Source organism: Brachypodium distachyon, chromosome 2 (assembly GCF_000005505.3).
Source record: "Brachypodium distachyon strain Bd21 chromosome 2, Brachypodium_distachyon_v3.0, whole genome shotgun sequence".
NCBI classification, from domain to species: Eukaryota; Viridiplantae; Streptophyta; class Magnoliopsida; order Poales; family Poaceae; genus Brachypodium; species Brachypodium distachyon.
In genome coordinates, this window is record NC_016132.3 from 17,391,842 (window position 1) to 17,409,510 (window position 17,669).

The window sequence follows — 17,669 nt, forward strand, 5'->3', positions numbered from 1 at the left end:
AAAAGCAGAACAGTGGGGTCATTATAGATGTCATCGCAGCCGACGCAATTAGAAGTGGTGAAAGACATAAAAATATAAATGAACCATTCACATTAATGCGAGGACAAAAAAGATTGTCGGTGATGAAGCAAAAATAGTGCGCTACGATATTCAGGTCGGAAAGCTACCTTTCCCTTTGTGTTAATTTAGACATTATAGTTACTCTATGGTCTATGGTTTTCTTAATAAAAAAAAAAACTTCAGCAGTAGCGTGAACTGAGCTTTTGGACACAAAGTGAGTCACGTAAAAATGGTTTTTAGACCTGCAGTTCTGTCAAAATGTCAAAGTTGAGCATTCGAAAAAGGCTTATTCCTTTCGTTCCATAATTCTTGTCTCAAATTTGCCCAAAATTGGATCCTAAAAAATGTCTAGATACACGTAAGATTTCGAAGAATTATAAAACGGAGGGAGGAGATCATTAAACTCCTCGGATACAATCTCATCCAGTGAACTGAAAACGTACTCGTGGATGCAAAATGTCCAGACGCGTGCTCAACACATAATACGAAGAAAACACATGTATAAACTACCAAAACGAATGGCAGAACACTGTTCTCGGTAACTCTTCAAAAAATAACTTTCCTATCAACTTTGCATACTACTCCGTACTACGTTTTCTACACGTATAGTATCACTGTAGAATCCTGCTTTACGAACCAAAAAAAGAAAAGAAAAATCTCTGAATTCGAATCCTAAAAACGCAAAGGCAAAATCGAATAGCCAACCGGACTTCTGCTTCACGACTTCACGTCACGGGCTCGTGGCAAGCGGGGGCTTCCCGGGGCGTGTGCGCTTGCTCATCTTCTCCGACGGGCCGGCCTCCTCGCCGGAGTGCCGCCCGGCCACGTCCGCGTTGCCGTCGCCGTCGCCGCTGGAGCTGGACGCGTACAGCCCGTACTCGCTCGTGGCCTCGCTGACGAGCGTGTCGTCGGTGACGGGGTCCCGCAGGAACGCCATTTTCCTCATCCGGCTCAGCTGCTCCGCCGTGCCGTCGAGCGGCTGCGTGTCGCTCTGCCCCGGCGCCACGCCGGCGTTCAGGGCCTCCACGGACAGCTCGCCCTCCAGGTACCGGACAATCTGGGTCGTCAAGCGGCATATCATTCATTGTTTAGTTTTCTGCTGAAATCTGAGGCAGAAGATAGATTGTTGCTGGGATCGGAAGTTCTGGGAGTGGGGAAAGAGTTTAGTTCACCTGGCTCATTCTGGGGCGGGAGCGTGCCGTGTGGCGCACCGCGGCGGCCGCGCAGGCGATCAGCCGCTGCATTTCGTGGGCGTCGTAGTTGGCTTCAAGCTTTGGATCGATCAGCACGTCCGAGATTTGATCCTCCTCGATGGCTTTTGTCAGCAGAGGCCTCGCCTGCACCAAAAATGACCAAAGTTTATCTAGTCCTTGCATAACTGATTTAACTGAACTCTATGACAGTTAACAAAAGCAGGACAGCTAAAGTTTTGAACTTCAGAAACCAGCATTCAGGCTACTCACCCAAAACGCCAAAGTCTCGTCGATGTCCGGCTCAGGTGACAGGACAGGTCGCCTCCCGGTGATAATTTCCAGCAGCACGACCCCAAAGGAGAAGACATCGGACCTCTCAGTTATTTTTCCAGTGTTGGTGTACTCAGGCGCCATATACCTGCAAATTAAAAGAGCAAACTTTATCGTTACTAGTCCTAGCGAGGATTTCATTCGTGGAAAGCGAAGGCACGCAAAGAATTCTTTTGTTCACCCGAAAGTCCCCATCACGCGCGTGGAAACATGAGTGTCTTCTCCGTGTTGGATCTTGGCCAGCCCAAAGTCCGCAACCTGAACGCACATCAAATGCTCAGAGTCTGAGATGAATATGTTACCTTTGGGCTATATATACACTTGGAATATTTTTAATGTGGTTTCATCATTGTACCTTGGGCTCAAAATTGTCCTCCAGAAGGATATTGGCCGCCTTGATATCGCGATGGATAATCTTCGGATGACCTGAAACCAACCAAGATCAGTCAGTCAGTTCCACAGTGCATCACCAATCAATCAATCATAAGTTCACAACCAAATCGATTCGCATTCAGAAACTCCGATTATTACAAGGAGCAGCTAGCGACCACTTACAGTCCTCGTGCAGGTAGGCCAGCCCCTTGGCCGACCCGACGGCGATCCTCCACCGCCGCTCCCAGTCCAGCGTCGGCATGTCCTCGCTCCCTGAAACGCATCCAAAACCACGTCAGAAGTCAGAAAAAGCCGGCCGTATGTCCCAAAGCCACGGACGTGCGCGTGATAAACGTACCGTGGAGGTGGAACTCGAGGGTCTTGTTGGGGACGTGCTCGTAGACGAGCAGCCGCTGGTCGCCGTGGATGCAGTAGCCAACGAGGGAGACGAGGTTGCGGTGGTGGACGCGGCCGATGCTCTCGACCTCGGCGCGGAACTCGCGGTCGCCCTGCCCGCTGCCGGGCCGGAGCCGCTTGATGGCCACCTCCCGCTCCCCCAGCGCGCCGCGGTACACGTGCCCGAACCCGCCTTGCCCCAGCAGGTTGGCGTCCGAGAAGCCGCCCGTCGCCGCCGACAGGTCCGCGTACGACACCGTGCCGCCCGTCACCGCCGGAGGCGACGGAGGATGCGGCTGCTGCGGGGCCGAGGCGAGCCCGTGGGCCGTGGTGGTGCCGGTGCTCTGCCATGAAGATAATGCGGCGGGATGTGGCGGCGGCGGCGCTGGGTACGTTGGCGGGATGGTTGATAATGGCGCGGACGAGGAGCGTTGGTGCGAGGATTGGTTCGGCGGTGATGTCACAGGGAGACTCTGGTCGTAGGGATCGCCTGGTGCATGCAACAAAACAGTGAGATGATGAGTTAGTATAATACGATGAGTATAAGATTGATCAAGGATGTAGAACTACTGGTGGTACTGGATTAAACCGACCGAAAGACAGTAGCCAGTAGGAGTACTCTACTGATTGCACGCGTGCAGGTGATTAGCTTTTACTGGGCAAGTTGGCATTGATTTGATCGCGCACTTTGAAAAGAAAAACACCATTGATCACCAACAAAACTAAAATTGCTCCTCTGACGTGGGTGGATGGGTGGCGCACTGCGCCCGCGTGCAAACCGCCCACTTAGTACTGTGAGTCAACAAACTTACGTGTCTACCGATCAATGTAACAAGCGTATGCCTAATCAAAATCCTGGTCGAAAAACATGCTGGCGTAAAACATACGTACCCGACGGGCGCGGAGCAGGGCGTTGGCGGCGTCGGCGGCGGCGCCGGCGCTTCCTGAGGAAGCAGTAGACCAGCCCGGCCACGAGGCCCAGCACGATGAGTGACGAGACCGTCACGGTGAAACCGATCAATGCTTTGTTCGAATGATGCGACGGCGCGGGCAACGGCGACGGCGATGGAGGCAAAACCGCCAGCGGATCCTCATGAGGGCCGTTCGGGGGCGCCGGTGTCACGCCAGGAGGAGCAGGAGTGACGACGACAGGGGATGGCCGTGCGGTCGAAGGCGGAGAAGGCGACGGCATGGACGGAGCTCCGGTGCCTGGGAATGGCGTAGGCGGCGTGACCGGTGGAAGACCGGGCGATGGCGGTGTCGTTGGAGCAGCCGGGGTGAGCGGTGGGATTGGTAGTGTCGTTGGCGCGGGGGCGGCTGGTGTTGGCAGGGATGGCAGTGTTGGCGCTGGCATTGGTGGTGTAGTTGCTGGCGCAGGGGTCGCCGGAGATGGCGGTGCCGGGTTGATTGGAGATGGCATTGGTGGTGCTGGCACGGCTGGAAACGGCGGGAGCAGTGTTGGCGGTGCCGGGTTGACGGGAGAAGGCGGAGACGATGTTGGTGGCGTCGGCAACACTGGAGATGGCGGTGACGTGGCTGGTGGCACCGGCAACACTGGAGCAGGCGGGGACGTGGCAGGTGGCACCGGCAACACTGGAGCTGGCGGGGACGTGGCGGGTGGCGCCGGCAACAATGGAGATGGCGGGGACGTGGCTGGTGGTTCCGGCAACACTGGAGAGGGCGGCAATGGCACTAGTGGTGTCGGCCCCACAGGAGACGGCAATGGTGGTGCCGGCAATACTGGAGATGGCGGGGACGAAGTTTGTGGCGCCGGCAACACCGGAGATGGTGGAGACGGCACTAATGGTGTCGGACCCACAGGAGATGGCAATGGTGGTGCCGGGTTCACCGGAGACGGCGTTGGTGGTGCAGGGCCCACTGGAGATGGCGGAGACGACGTCGGTGGTGCCGGGCCCACCGGAGATGGCATCGGCGGTGCCGGCGCCACTGGAGATGGCATTGGAGGTGCTGGCATCGCCGGCGACGGAGGCGATGACGTTGGCGGTGCTGCTGGGTTCGCCGGATCAGAAGGTGGCGTTGGCGTTGGCGCTGCTGGTGCCTCTGGGGAAGGTGGAGATGGCGTTGGTAGAGCTGGCGTAATCGGAGGAACCGGTGAAGGAGTTGACGGCGCGGGCGCCGCCGGAGAAGGCATTGGTAGCCCAGGTGTCACGGGCGCAGATGGGACCGGTACCGACGGTTCTGGCGTCACTGGTGCAGGCGGCGTGACCGGCGCGGTTGGAGATGCCGGCGGAGCTGCGGGCGTCGCCGGAGGCGTAGAAGATGCCGGTGGTGCAGCTGGCGTCAGCGGCGCAGTTGAAGGTGCCGGTGGAGCTGCAGGCGTCACAGGAAGCGTGGAAGGTACCGGTGGAGCAGCTGGAGTCGCCGGCGGAGTTGAAGGTGCAGGCGGAACTGCAGGCATGACCGGCGGAGCAGCGGGCGTCACTGGCGTCACCGGCGGTGTAGAAGCTGCCGGCGGAACAGCGGGCGTCACCGGCGGTGTCGAAGCTGCCGGCGGAACCGCGGGCGTCACCGGCCGAGTTGAAGGCGCCGGCGGAGCAGCTGGCGTCACCGGCGGTGTTGAAGGCGCCGGCGGAGCAGCTGGCGTCACCGGCGTAGCTGAAGGTGCCGGTGGAGCAGCAGATGGCGGCGGGTCAGCCGGGGCCACAGGTGTCAGCGGGGGAGGAGCAGATGGCGCCGGGGGCGACGGGTCAGCCGGCGTCACCGGTGGAGCAGAATCTGCGGGCGGGGAAGCTGGCATCACAGGCGGCAGCGGGGGAGGCGAAGATGGCAAGGGAGCAACTGGCGTCTCCCGGGCAGGAGGGGGAGAAGATATAGGCGGGGTAGTTGGAGTTGGAACCACTGGCGCCACCGAAGGCGGAGGGGTTGTTTGCGGGGGCGGAATCGGATCAGCCGGCGCGACAGGCGGCGTGGGTATCGGAACAACCGGCGCCGGCGGGGACGGGTCGGGAGTGTCCGTAGATGGAGGAGTCGGCAGCGGCTCGGGAGTGACGGGCGTGGCAGGAGGAGGCAGCAATGGCGCAGGCGGCGGGGTCGACGGAGCAGTGTCGGCTGGCGGCGACGGTGTTGGCGTGGGAATCACGGGCGGCGGCAGTGGAACAGAATCGGACGGAGGCGGCGGTGTAGGATCAGCAGCGGGCGCCGGCGGTGGGTTGGGAAGGGGACACGGACACCTGGGAACTGGCGGAGGATCGGTCGGCGGTGTTGGGACGACTGGCGGATCGACTGGCGGCGATGGCACGACGGGAGGATCGACTGGTGGCGACGGGACGACGGGAGGATCAACCGGCGGCGATGGGACGATGGGAGGATCGGTTGGCGGTGACGGGCTTGCCCCCGGCGCTGGGACGGACATGGGACGCGGCGGCTGCACTGTCCAGCTCTGCGCGCGCTTTCCCCGACCCAGAAACACTTGCAAAGTTGCGATTAACGGCGGCGGCGGGAAGAGGCGATCGATCTCGGGGACGATGCAATGCAGGGAGGCGCGGGCGAAAATCCTCGAAGCGAACAGTATTTATCCCGGCCTAAGGAACAGGTTTATCTGCAGCTTAAAATCTTACCCGTCTAATGCATTTTTCTGGTTTGTTTTACCGCCTGGCCTGCTCCATCTCGACAAGTTGGATTGTTGGAAGCTGCGGTTTGAAGCAGATATGAGATATACTCTCGTTTTGAACTGAAGAAGATTTTGTTGGTTACGTACCAGTTTAACCAGCAGATATGGTAACTTGTTTAGGAGGAGTTAGGACTTGTTAGGCTTAAAGCGAGTCGAGAGTCCGATGGGATTAACCGCAGCCTGCCAAACAAACTTCGATCCGAACGATTGCGCACGGCAGATAGCGATGGGAGTCAAAAGCTACGATGGATCGATCGGCTTGGCTTCAGGCTTCAGTTCCAGCTAATGAGATGAGATTATAACCAACTAATGAGCAGGACGGAGGCGCTAATGGCTCTACCAGGACATATAATTCATCTTCTGCCGGACCGTGGGCTTTGTGTAATCGTTGGACGTATGAACAGTGCTCACCGTCGTCAGTCATTAGACTACTGTCTCTCTTTAGATGTAAGCCAGCAAGTAGTACTAGTACATGTGCAGCTTCATGATTAAGACGAATCGTGAATTTTACCAGCAGGGGCCGTGTTTACAATCAGTATCTAGGTACCAAAAGTACTGGTAGACGTCTTTCATCACCCCCTTCCTCTTAATTCTGCCACCGCCTCACCCTCCCCTGCACCAAGACTACATGACATGCTCTGTTTCTATTTTCTCACAGAGATTGCTTTCAAGTAATCTCCACTCCTGCTAAACTAATCCAACCAGAGATTGCACCCAGATTAACTCCTGTGTCAACTAATTCACAAGCTCTGAAGTCCCTGCAATTCTCTGATATCTGAAATTCTGAATGGCCTTCAGCTGGTGGGCCGCGTATTCGATTATGGTCAGTTTTCATTCAGGGAGTCAGGCCGAGTTCCAAACTGAAGCCAGAGGTAAGGCGTGATAAAACCTGGCCGGTGCTAGGGCAAAATGCGTTTCTTCCCGTGGCTTCTTCTCCAGAACAGATTGTGGACTGGAGACCGGCTGGCTGCCAGGGGATGGCTTCACGACGAGCATTGCAGGCTTTGTGATAGGGATGCACTACGATTACTTCAGGATTCAGTGGAGTTTAAGGACTACAATCCAGATCTGATACAATAACAAAAGGAAAGAACCAGTTGGAACAACGCCAACGTCAAGTTCAAAGCCGTGATCTAAACAGATGCCTTGTCGAAGAAGAAGATCGCTACTTAAGTACTGTCTTGGTGGAGATTCTCCCAATCGCCGATGTAGTGTGTATTGGGCTTGCGGATCCTCTTGGGCCTTAGGAGGTGGGCCGGCTCGTGGGCTTCATGCGCGCCTGTTGTCGGATGGTGAACAGGGCTGCTAACACTCCCTTCCTCTTGAAACACCGCTTGCCCCCAAGCGGTGGAAGCAGGAAACCGAGTACGCAACTCGGCTGGATCTTCCCAGGTTGGTGTAGCAGCCATAGAACCAGACCATTGCACCAGACCTTGCTCCCTCAAAGCATTGCCACGCTTGCGCCAACGTGTCTCCAGCACATGCACAGGAACTGACAAGTGATCAGTGACAGAAGGCAGGTGAGAAGATACCTGCCTATATGGAGGGATAGCACGATACAGCTGAGAGACATGAAACACCGGATGCACTTGAGCAACAGCAGGAAGGTCCAGATGATAATTGAGAGGACCCACGCGAGCCAGAATGGTATAAGGGCCAAAAAACCGGAAACATAGCTTATGATTGGAACGATTTGCCACTGAACTCTGAGCATAAGGCTGCAGGCGAAGGAAAACCTGATCACCAACAGCGAATTCGCGTGCAATGCGATGCTTATCAGCTTGACTCTTCATAGTCTGTCGAGCACGATTCAAATGCTGCTTCAGCATGTCATTCATTAGAGAGCGCTCACTGATCCATTGCTGAACATCCGTGCGAGAAGGAGCATCGGTAGAGTCAACACCCCACTGCCGCGGCTCATAGCCATAGAGTGCTTTAAAAGGAGTAACACCAATAGCCGAATGAGGAGAAGTGTTATACCAGTATTCAGCTGCAGAAATCCATTGAGACCATTTCCTTGGGAAGGCATGAACAAAGCAACGAAGATAGATTTCTAAGCACTGATTCACGTGCTCTGTTTGGCCATCAGATTGAGGATGATTAGCAATACTCATGTTCAAGTTGGTGCCAACAAGCTTGAACAGATAGTATGCCAAGCCTGAGGTGGAATAGGAAGAGGTTGGAGCAAACCAGGGTATTTAACTCGTTCAGATCTGACAACCTTGAACATAAGCTTTCACTTTGTTTTTTAAGACCAGCCCAATGGAACAAACGGCGCACACGTTGATAGGTGACTGGAAAACCAGAATGGCCACCAAAAGAACTGTCATGTAAAGCTTGAATAACCTTCAGTTGTAAAGCTTCATTGTTTCCTAACCACAACTTGCCCTTGAAACGAATGATACCTTGATCCAAAGTATAATGAGCATGAGAAGAAGGACCGACAGCTAGTTCAGATAACAGCTTAGTAGCTACTGTGTCGTGTTGATAGCCCAACTGAATTTCCTCTAGCCAAGTAGTGCTGGCACACTGATACCACAGAAAGGTGCAAGACAGGATCATGTTCCTTGCGAGACAAAGCATCGGCGGCTCCATTATCCACGCCCGTTTTGTAAAAAATCTTGTATTGCAATCCCAACAACTTGGTAAATGCCTTCTTCTGCCAAGGAGTATGCAAACGCTGGTCTTCTAAGTGCACTAAGCTACGATGATCAGTACGAATGGTAAATTCAGCATGCTGTAAATAAGGACGACAATGATCCACTACCATAATAATGGCCAAAAACTCTTTCTCATAAGTAGACAAGCCTTGCATTTTTGGACCAAGGGCTTTGCTCAGGAATGCAATAGGATGACCCTGCTGCTGTAACACAGCTCCTATCTGTGAGACCCCGGGACGATTTATGCAATTAGCCCCAAATGCTAACTCACGCATAAATCAAGCCCCAGTGCCTCCCTACGATGAACACTTCACAACATACACGCAATGTGTTCACCGCAGGTTGGAACAACAATGATATCATTACATCACTCTAAGACACAAGAATTAAGTCAAACTCATACATAGAGCAAAATACAAAGTTATTACAACTCACGGACACATGTCCACAATCATCATTCCACCAGCGGAAGCAAAATAGGCCCTAGTACGGACAAGTTACAATTATTGCCTAAGAGACTGAAACTGAAAAGGAGAGCCACCACAAGTTCACAGAACCCTGCTCTGGAATATTCTGGCTAAACGTCGAAGCTGTCGTCGTCAAACTCCACGAAGTAGCCACTCACCTGTTCCTCCTGAAACTCTAGAGAAAAACAACGTTGCAAAGCAACTGAGTACAAAGTACTCGCAAGACTTACAGGAGATCTAAACTAGATATGCAACAAGTCTCAAAGGATGGATAAAAGATGGGTTGTGTAGCAGCGATATATCTGGAGAGACACACTAATGACTTCGTCTAGATAGAGGATAAGGAGCGTCTACCAAGGGAGGTAATGAACTAATAACTAACACCAATCAAACACAACCTCTTATCACTCCCTCAACCCCTTGTGAGGAAATGATCCAAAGGCAGTCACACTTAAGCAAATGTAGCATATCCATGATTAAGGCTAATTACTACTCAAGTCTAAGAGGTTAAGTTGATTAATTGGTATGAGTTCTCTATGATCAAGTAATGACCAACCAAGTCGTTCATGACCGCGGACACGGCTTTCCGAAAGATTTATCCTTGCAGGGTGTGCCAATTTACCCGTACACATTCGTCCAACCCTTGATGCCACTAGCATGGAACACACGCAAAAGCATGTGCCGGCAGGATTGAGCGACATGACGTTTCCAAACCTCACAACTAATCCTATATGTATGCAAAGTGACAACAAGTCTCCAAACACAACACCAGTGTATATGCGATATGCCAAATGGAACGCCCGAACTATGTGGCCCCTGGAAGAGCTATGAAACGAGTACTAAGCCGAGGGGGAACCCATATATTCTCCCACGAGTGGTTAGCGCGAAGTTTCTTGGGTCGGCGAAAACGAGAACTCAGTCCTTAGGTCGGCGCCAATGGAACAAAACACCAATGGATTAGCACGGCCTCCCATCGTTGCCTTGTGCAGGTAATAACAGGTCACAATTTAAACAATTGCAACTAAATACAGAAAAGTATCATGTGGATGTAGCAATTGTAAAACCCCAAGTAAGGACGCTAGACTAGCAATCTATGCAGACTTCTAATGACCCACTAGGACAATAACAAACAGGTGACATGGTAATAGGATAAGGAACAAGACAACAGGCATTTGAGTAAAGCTGACTAAAGCTATGCAGTCCTAGAGGCATCGTGACAAGAACTGAGAACGTAACTTAATGCAAGAACGAGAGATAGGCATTGGGTATAATCAACATGTTCAAGGAATGGCTGCTTGCCTGGATTCTCGGTCGCTGGGCACCGAGAGAGGTGATCCGAAGAAGTGGGGAAACCCAGATCGTCGACGAAGTAAGTCGGAGTCACTATCGTAAAGATCCAAATCACACAATACGCAAATAAGTAACAATTCATAGGTGCAATGCACAATACGACATGAGATGGCATGTGACAACATGATGCGACCATATGCGAATGAAAGGATTCCATTTAGCAACAAAGTTAACTAGTAGGTGACCAGATCATGGTAAACAACAGCTTTAAAATACACAAATGGCCTAACCAAGTATGCTACTATGTTCTACAAGTTACAGGGATCAATTTTGATGTTTACACTAACCACAGAAGAGTTACCAATTTTAAACTAGAGACTAAACAAGTTCATACGTTTGAATTTCAAATCTGGAACAGATTTGAAATTTGAAGCCTCAAAATGTAGTTCTAACTACACAGTTAAATTCCTTGCCTTTTTCTGATTCCAAAACATATATGGTTTGCCCAAATAGGACATAGCATGCATTTTCTAGGAATTAAACAAGACAAAACAATTTCTGGAATTTTACAACAAAGGAGAACACGCAGAGAACTAAAACTACGCGGGCGCAGCTAGCCTATGTGGCTGACAGCGGGCCCGGACAAGCTAACGAGGCGGGGCGCGCTAAGCTGGCTGCCGCAGTCTCTGACCAGCGGGTCCCACCTGTCAGACGTGGCCAAAGAGTAAAAAGGTGGGGATTTTACCCTGCGCCCACGGGAGATCAAACCCGGGTTGGTTTGACCGAGCGAACGGACGAGCGAGGTGGCCAGGCGGGCTGCGATTCGGATCTTACAAGATCCAGGGCGCAAGCCCTCTTAACCCATCCCAAACGGGCGGTCTGGGAGCACGCGTGGCGGCCACGGCGAGCATGGACGCCGGCAACCAAGCTAGCGGCGGAGGGACTCTCTAACTCGGAAAAATGGAAGCGCGCGGAAACAACTAGCCTAGGTGGCACGAAGGCCACCACAGTGTCCTTAAGGAGACGACGGCGCGGCGACGAGCCGAAGCTCGCCGGCGGCACGGCGGGGCGCGCGGGCGGTGCTACGACGCTAGGGTGCATGAAAAACGGCGCGGAAAGAGGAAGGAGGAAGAGCAACTCACCCCGGCGACGTGCGAGGAAGCTGACGAGGAATAGCCGAGCGGTTTCGCCGGAATTTGGCCGGAGACGAGCGGCGGCCGGAGTTGGGGAAGACGACCTAAGCGTCGGTGTAGACGTCCGCGCTCCAATTCCTTGCACCCAGTCGTAGAGGAAGGAGAGGCGCGCTTGACGACGCGGTTGGCTTGCCGCCGTTTGGCCGGAGACGGTGGCGCGTCGGCGACGAGCTCGCGGCCGAAGAGGGGCAACGGCGCCGTGCGGAGAGAGAGGGAGTTGGGCTAGGGTTTTGCTGGCCTAGGGTTAGCAGGAGGGGCGCGGAACAGCTTATAAAGGCGGCGTGGAGGCGTGGCTGTCGCTGTCGAAGAGGACGTGGCCCGGGGGCTCACCGGTCGGGAGGGAGAAAAGGTGAGGAGGAAGACGGGCATGTGAGAGGTGGCGTATTTCGCAGAATGCGCTTTCGCTGCGGGGAAACGGCACGCGGGCGCTGCGCGAAGGAAACTGGGCCGCGGGCGCTGGCGGGCCGCGCGCGCGAGGAGAGAAACTGGGCCGCGCTGCTGGACTGCGCGGCGCGCGGGGAAGGCGGGCCGAGGCAGCTAGGCTGGCTCGGGCCAAGTGAGCAGGTAAGGTTTTCTTTTCCCTTTTCTTTTTCTGTTTTTGCAAATAGTTTTTGGATTCAAATTTCAAACACCTTTTTGAATAGCTGAGAAGTAGGAGAAAACAAATATGGTACTAGTATTTGGAAAATATTCAAATGGGGTCAAAGGTTTAAAACAAAACCCATTTGAATCTCATTTGAAAAATAGAGGGAAAAGAATTCAAACTCAAAGGAGGGTGATTCATATTTGAATCTTCTAGCCAAATTACACAACAAGCATTCAAACCACAATTTGAGATGCAAGTTTAAAACTCATGTGACACAAATAATAGACATGGCATGGCATGGATGCAAATGTAATTGTCACGCAGCATTTAAATAAATTACAAACAGGTCCAAACAAGGGCTTAAATGTAAAAGTTGCTCTCGGGCTGTTACACTATCCCAGTATCAGCGCCATCGGTATCAAGGACAAAAGGCACAGAAAAATGAGGTAAGGCCAGAATTGGAGCCGTGATAAGACCTGATGTCAGAAGTTGAAAAGCTTGCTCAGCTTGAGGTGTCCACTAAAATTGGTGAGGGGCTTCGCAATGATACCAAAATGTCTGACAAATTTTCTATAGTACCCTGCTAGACCAAGAAACTGATGTAATTCCTTAACAGTGGAAGGAGAGGCCCAATCTGCAACATCCTTGATCTTATCACTGTCAGTTGCTACTCCAACAGCGCTCACTACATGGCCCAAATAAGCAATGTGAGTCTGAGCAAAAGAACACTTGGAGCTTTTCACTAACCACTGATCTTGGTGCAGTAACAACAAGACTTCAGTAAGGTCAAGAGCATGTTGATCCAAAGTTCTGCTATAAACCAAGATGTCATCAAAGAATACAATCGCACATCTGCGCAAACAGGACTTCAAGGTGACATTCATAGCACCTTGGAAGGTTGTTGTGGCTCCACTTAAACCAAAAGTCATCGCTTTATATTCATATTGGCCAGTATGGGTTTGAAATGCAGTCTTGTACTCTTCACCAGCAGCTAAACGGATCTGATGATAGCCAGCACGAAAGTCCAACTTGGAAAACCAGACAGCTCCATGAAGTTATTCCAGTAACTCATCAATGATGGGAATAGGGAACTTGACAGGCACTGTTAATGCATTCAACTGACGAGAATCATTACACATGCGCCAAGTGCCATCCTTCTTCTTGACCAAGATTGCAGGAGAAGAAAAAGAACTTTTACTAGGTTGAATAATACCATTGTCCAACATCTCCTGTACTTGACGTTCAATCTCAGTTTTCAGCTCAGGAGAATGTCTGTATGGTCTGATGTTGACAGGCTGAACGCCTGGAACCAGCTCGATGCGATGATCGCAGGCTCGGCGAGGAGGTAAGTTGGTAGGTTCAGCAAACACATCAGTAAACTGCTGAAGGACCGCAGAAATACTGACAGGCAAAGCTTCCTCGCCCACATCAGTGGAATGTGCGAGTTCATAGACATGAACAACTTCAGCAAGGGAAGCATGTTGCAGTAAAGAACAGCATTGCAGCAGAGATATAGCACAGCAAGTGGAACGAGCTGAGACAATGCCTTGCAAATGGACACGTCAGCCCTTATCACTGACCACCATAGTTTTAGTGGCCCAATCCACTTCCATAGGGCCATGAGCTTTAAGCCAATCATAGCCAAGAATCACATCATAGTGACCAAGAGGCAGAACCTTGAAAGTGGTTGTAAACTCATGACCTTGAGTAAACCAAGAACAATTCCGCAGCTCAGAAGTACACTGGAGGCTGGAACTGAGCACCATCGGCCACCTTCACACGTACAGAGTTCTGAAGAGGCTGTACCCCAATCAAAGAACTAGCCAAGTGAGAGCTGACAAAGGAAGTAGTGCTGCCCGAATCAATCAAGAGAAAAATTTCCTTGCCCTGTAACCAAGCTTGCACTTGCATCACTTCGGGAGCATTTTCTCCTGACACGGTTTGACAAGACAGTGCCAACACAGCTTCAGAACTGTCTTCATACTCTTCTGAAGACTGAAGATCCATAACATCCCACAATTCTTCCAGAACATGCAGCTGGATAGATGAAGGACAAACATGGTCTTTACTCCAACGTTCTCCACACTTAAAGCAGAGGCCTCTGGCCTTGCGCCAAGCCTTCAGAGCAGCAACCTTGCTATTACTGCTACCAAAAGCATGGTAGAACGAGAGAATTCACTCCCACGAGCATCATGCATAGGTGGAGCAGGAAGAGCCAAGGGCCGAGGAGGAGGTGGTAATGGCAATGGTACCGCAGTCTTCGGAGCATAAGGAAGCGGCGGAACCTCTTCATGTGGATGACGCTTATATCCATCACCCACTTCTTCCTGAAGCACCGCCAAGGAACATGCAGTGTCCAAATCATGGGGACGCTGCACCATGACCACAACACGAATGTCCTTCCTCAACCCCTCCACGAAACGGGTCAACAAATACAAAGTATGAATGGCATCAGAATATGTAGCAAGATGATTAACTAATTCCTCAAAACGCTCAATGTAATATGTAACAGTACTAGTCTGCCTAATGTCATAAAACTAAGGAATAAGGACCTGGTGCTTGTCCCTACCAAATCGAGTGCACAAGAGAGCACAGATTTCATCCCAACGATTGCGATCTATCTTATCCCTAACAGATTGCAACCAAACACTAGCAGACCCACTAAAATTCAACATCGCCATGGAGACCCAATACGACTGGTGAATATTATACATGATAAAATACTGCTCGCTCAGGGTACGCCAGAGTTTGGGATTTTCACCCGAAAACAAAGGGAACAACAGCACATGAGAAGCATGACCCAGACTCTGAAACACTTGTGCAGAAGAGGAATTTGCAGTCATGGGTAAAGTGAAATCAGGCGTACCATTGGCCGGGTGTGACGAAGGGGTTTGAGCCCCAAACGACACAGCCCGTTGCGTGAAGACAAAGCCGTGGCTACCAGGCCCATGAGATGCGCCAGCATCGCCTTCCACTCCGGCTGATGTGCCGTGAGGAGACCCCGCTGGATCGGTCGCAAGCTCACCCAAACTCGAAGGCGCACCCGCCTTCTGGATGTTGAGCACCACCGTGTGTAGATCGGTCACACGGGATTCGAGATTGGACTTCCAGGAAGCCAATTCATCGAAACGCTTCTGCGTCGGGAAGAGCGAATCGCGCACCGCCGCCGCAATCGTAGCACCGAGTGACTCCTTTACTGCCAGCGTGATGCTGGCAGTCATGGTCTCGGTTGCTGCCTCCAAACCGAGCTCGATGCCGGCCTGAATCGCCGGATCCAGCGACGCAACCTGCGCCTGCTTCTCCGCACGCTTTTCCGCAAGTCGACGAGTTTCCATCACAGAGGGAATTGGAAGGGTGGTGAGTGGCGACTGATACCAATTGATAGGGATGCACTACGATTACTTCAGGATTCGGTGGAGTTTAAGAACTACAATCCAGATCTAATACAAGAACAAAAGGAAAAAGCCAGCTGGAACAACGCCAACGCCAAGTTCAAAGCCGTGATCTAAACAGATGCCTTGTCGAAGAAGAAGATCGCTACTTAAGTACAGCCTTGGTGGAGATTCTCCCAGTCGCCACCGATGTAGCGTGTATTGGGCTTGCGGATCCTCTTGGGCCTTAGGAGGTGGGCCGGCACGTGGGCTTCATGCGCGCCTGTTGTTGGATGGTGAACAGGGCTGCTAACACTTTGTGACCGGGTTTTGGAGTCAGCGAGGCACCTGGTGCTTGAGTGCCCTTTTTCCAAGGAGATTTGGGCATCCTTTTTGGGAGAGAAGCCGAGAATGGTTAGAGCCGCTGTGCAAAGCTCCTCGCTTAGTGGGTGGTGGAATCGCTTGTTAAAGCTTAAGGCAAGAAAGAAAAATCCTGATATTGTTTGGGTTAGCATGGTGGTGTGGCAGATTTGGAAGGAAAGAAATCAACGAACATTTGAGAACTGCAGTTTTTCACCGCACAGAGTGTCATCTGGTGTTAGATCAGAGTGTGCCCTCCTGTTGAAGAAATGTTGGGAGTAGTTGTTTTTGTTTTTCAAAACAGCCGGTTGTATGTAACTGGCTTGTTTTCTTTTTGACCAGTTTTGTACCTCTTTGTCCACTGTAATGAAAAAGCAGAGCTCCTGCTAGGTTCTAAAAAAAAAAACCTGGCCGGTGATTGTTGATTGCCACTTGGGACCTTGGGCGATGGCAGACGCTGCGACAGTACGATGTAATATTCGTTGGCCTCGGCATTCTTGCAGCTAAGAACCGCAGCACTTGTTCTTCAGAGAAACGAGGCGAACAACCTTCAGGTCTACGGAGAAATTCAACCCTGAGGTCTTCAGACTTGAGAGCAAAAGGTGTGGGTGCACGGCGTGATACGGTGTTTGACGAGACTGCATTATCACAAGAGCCGGTGTGATTCAAGTGGACAGACACAACACGGCACGGTGCGCGGCTGCGTTGCGTAGAACAATGGAGCGAGTAATAACGACTTGCACGATTTGCGACGAGTCGAGTTCGGTAGGTTGAAATTGAACATCTTCTCATCCTAATTTCCTTTTTTTTGGTTCGAGTCCTAATTCAAGTGTTCTTTTTAGGCCTAATTCTTTTTTTGAGGGGATCTTTTTAGGCCTAAATAACCATTTCAGTTTGCCCCAGCCAAGGCCTACAGAATACAGCCCAGGCCCTAGGGTGTCTTTTGTGCCCAGTACGGGGAGGCCGGAGCCTCGGAGGCATGGTCACCATAGTTGGGCCGAAATCCTATTAGGCCGGAAATAAATCCCACCGATCCGCCTTTGGGCCGGCCCACGGAGAGATTACATTTTTATTTTATTTTATCTTTTTTTTTCAGAACACAGAAGAGTTTTGTCTGCTATTCCCATTAAGAAGGAACATCAGAGTCATACAATGATGCAAAAACATGCAAGAGAATGATGCTTAAGCGGTCGACACTCCACAAACACTTGCTGGAGCGAGACCACAACCACCTCAGGAGCGAAACCCGGCGCTGAAGGGAGTAGTCTTTCTCGCCGTACGTCGCTGCGGGCCTGCGGCGGCGCTGAAGCTGAACGTTCACCGACCGGCCGATCGCCGTCGAGAAGTACGTAAGCAAGCCTACGTCACGTACGTTACGGCACCCATGAGCTGGCCGTGCACTTCATGACCGTGGAGGTTTGGAGATTAATAATGAACAGGGCATTAGTCGTAGGACGCCAACAGGCAACAGCAACACCCCAACCTGAAACTAATACTGTAGCTTGGATTATCCTGTCTAGGTACCTTTGATAACGTGGATGCAGCTTGGAAGCTCACTCACAGGTTCACAGACCACCTTCGGTCTCACAAACTGATGCAACTCTCTACGTCCAGCACTACAGTAAAAAAAACAGGTGCCAGCTTTCTTAGAAAAAAGAACTGTGTGAGTTGGTCTCGTGTCATCCTTTTTTTAAAAAAAAACTTGAGTTGTCACCATGACACCCTGGCTATGAGTCTTGTGCTGTGTCATCCTTTGTTTT

The 17,669-nt window shown here is 51.7% G+C and overlaps 1 protein-coding gene across 1 annotated transcript; it reads right to left on the minus strand.

The window, feature by feature from the left end:
* Positions 1-424: 424 nt before the first annotated feature.
* LOC100829785 (proline-rich receptor-like protein kinase PERK2) lies at positions 425-6,293 on the minus strand. Its single transcript, XM_014898265.2, has 9 exons — positions 6,070-6,293; positions 3,243-6,001; positions 2,314-2,841; positions 2,139-2,228; positions 1,939-2,009; positions 1,765-1,841; positions 1,524-1,671; positions 1,233-1,397; positions 425-1,117 (listed from the first exon to the last, which is right to left on the minus strand). The coding sequence occupies exons 2-9, from the start codon at positions 5,722-5,724 to the stop codon at positions 791-793; spliced, it is 3,888 nt and encodes a 1,295-aa protein (XP_014753751.1). The 5' UTR covers positions 5,725-6,001; positions 6,070-6,293; the 3' UTR covers positions 425-790.
* Between the last annotated feature and the right edge of the window lie 11,376 nt (positions 6,294-17,669).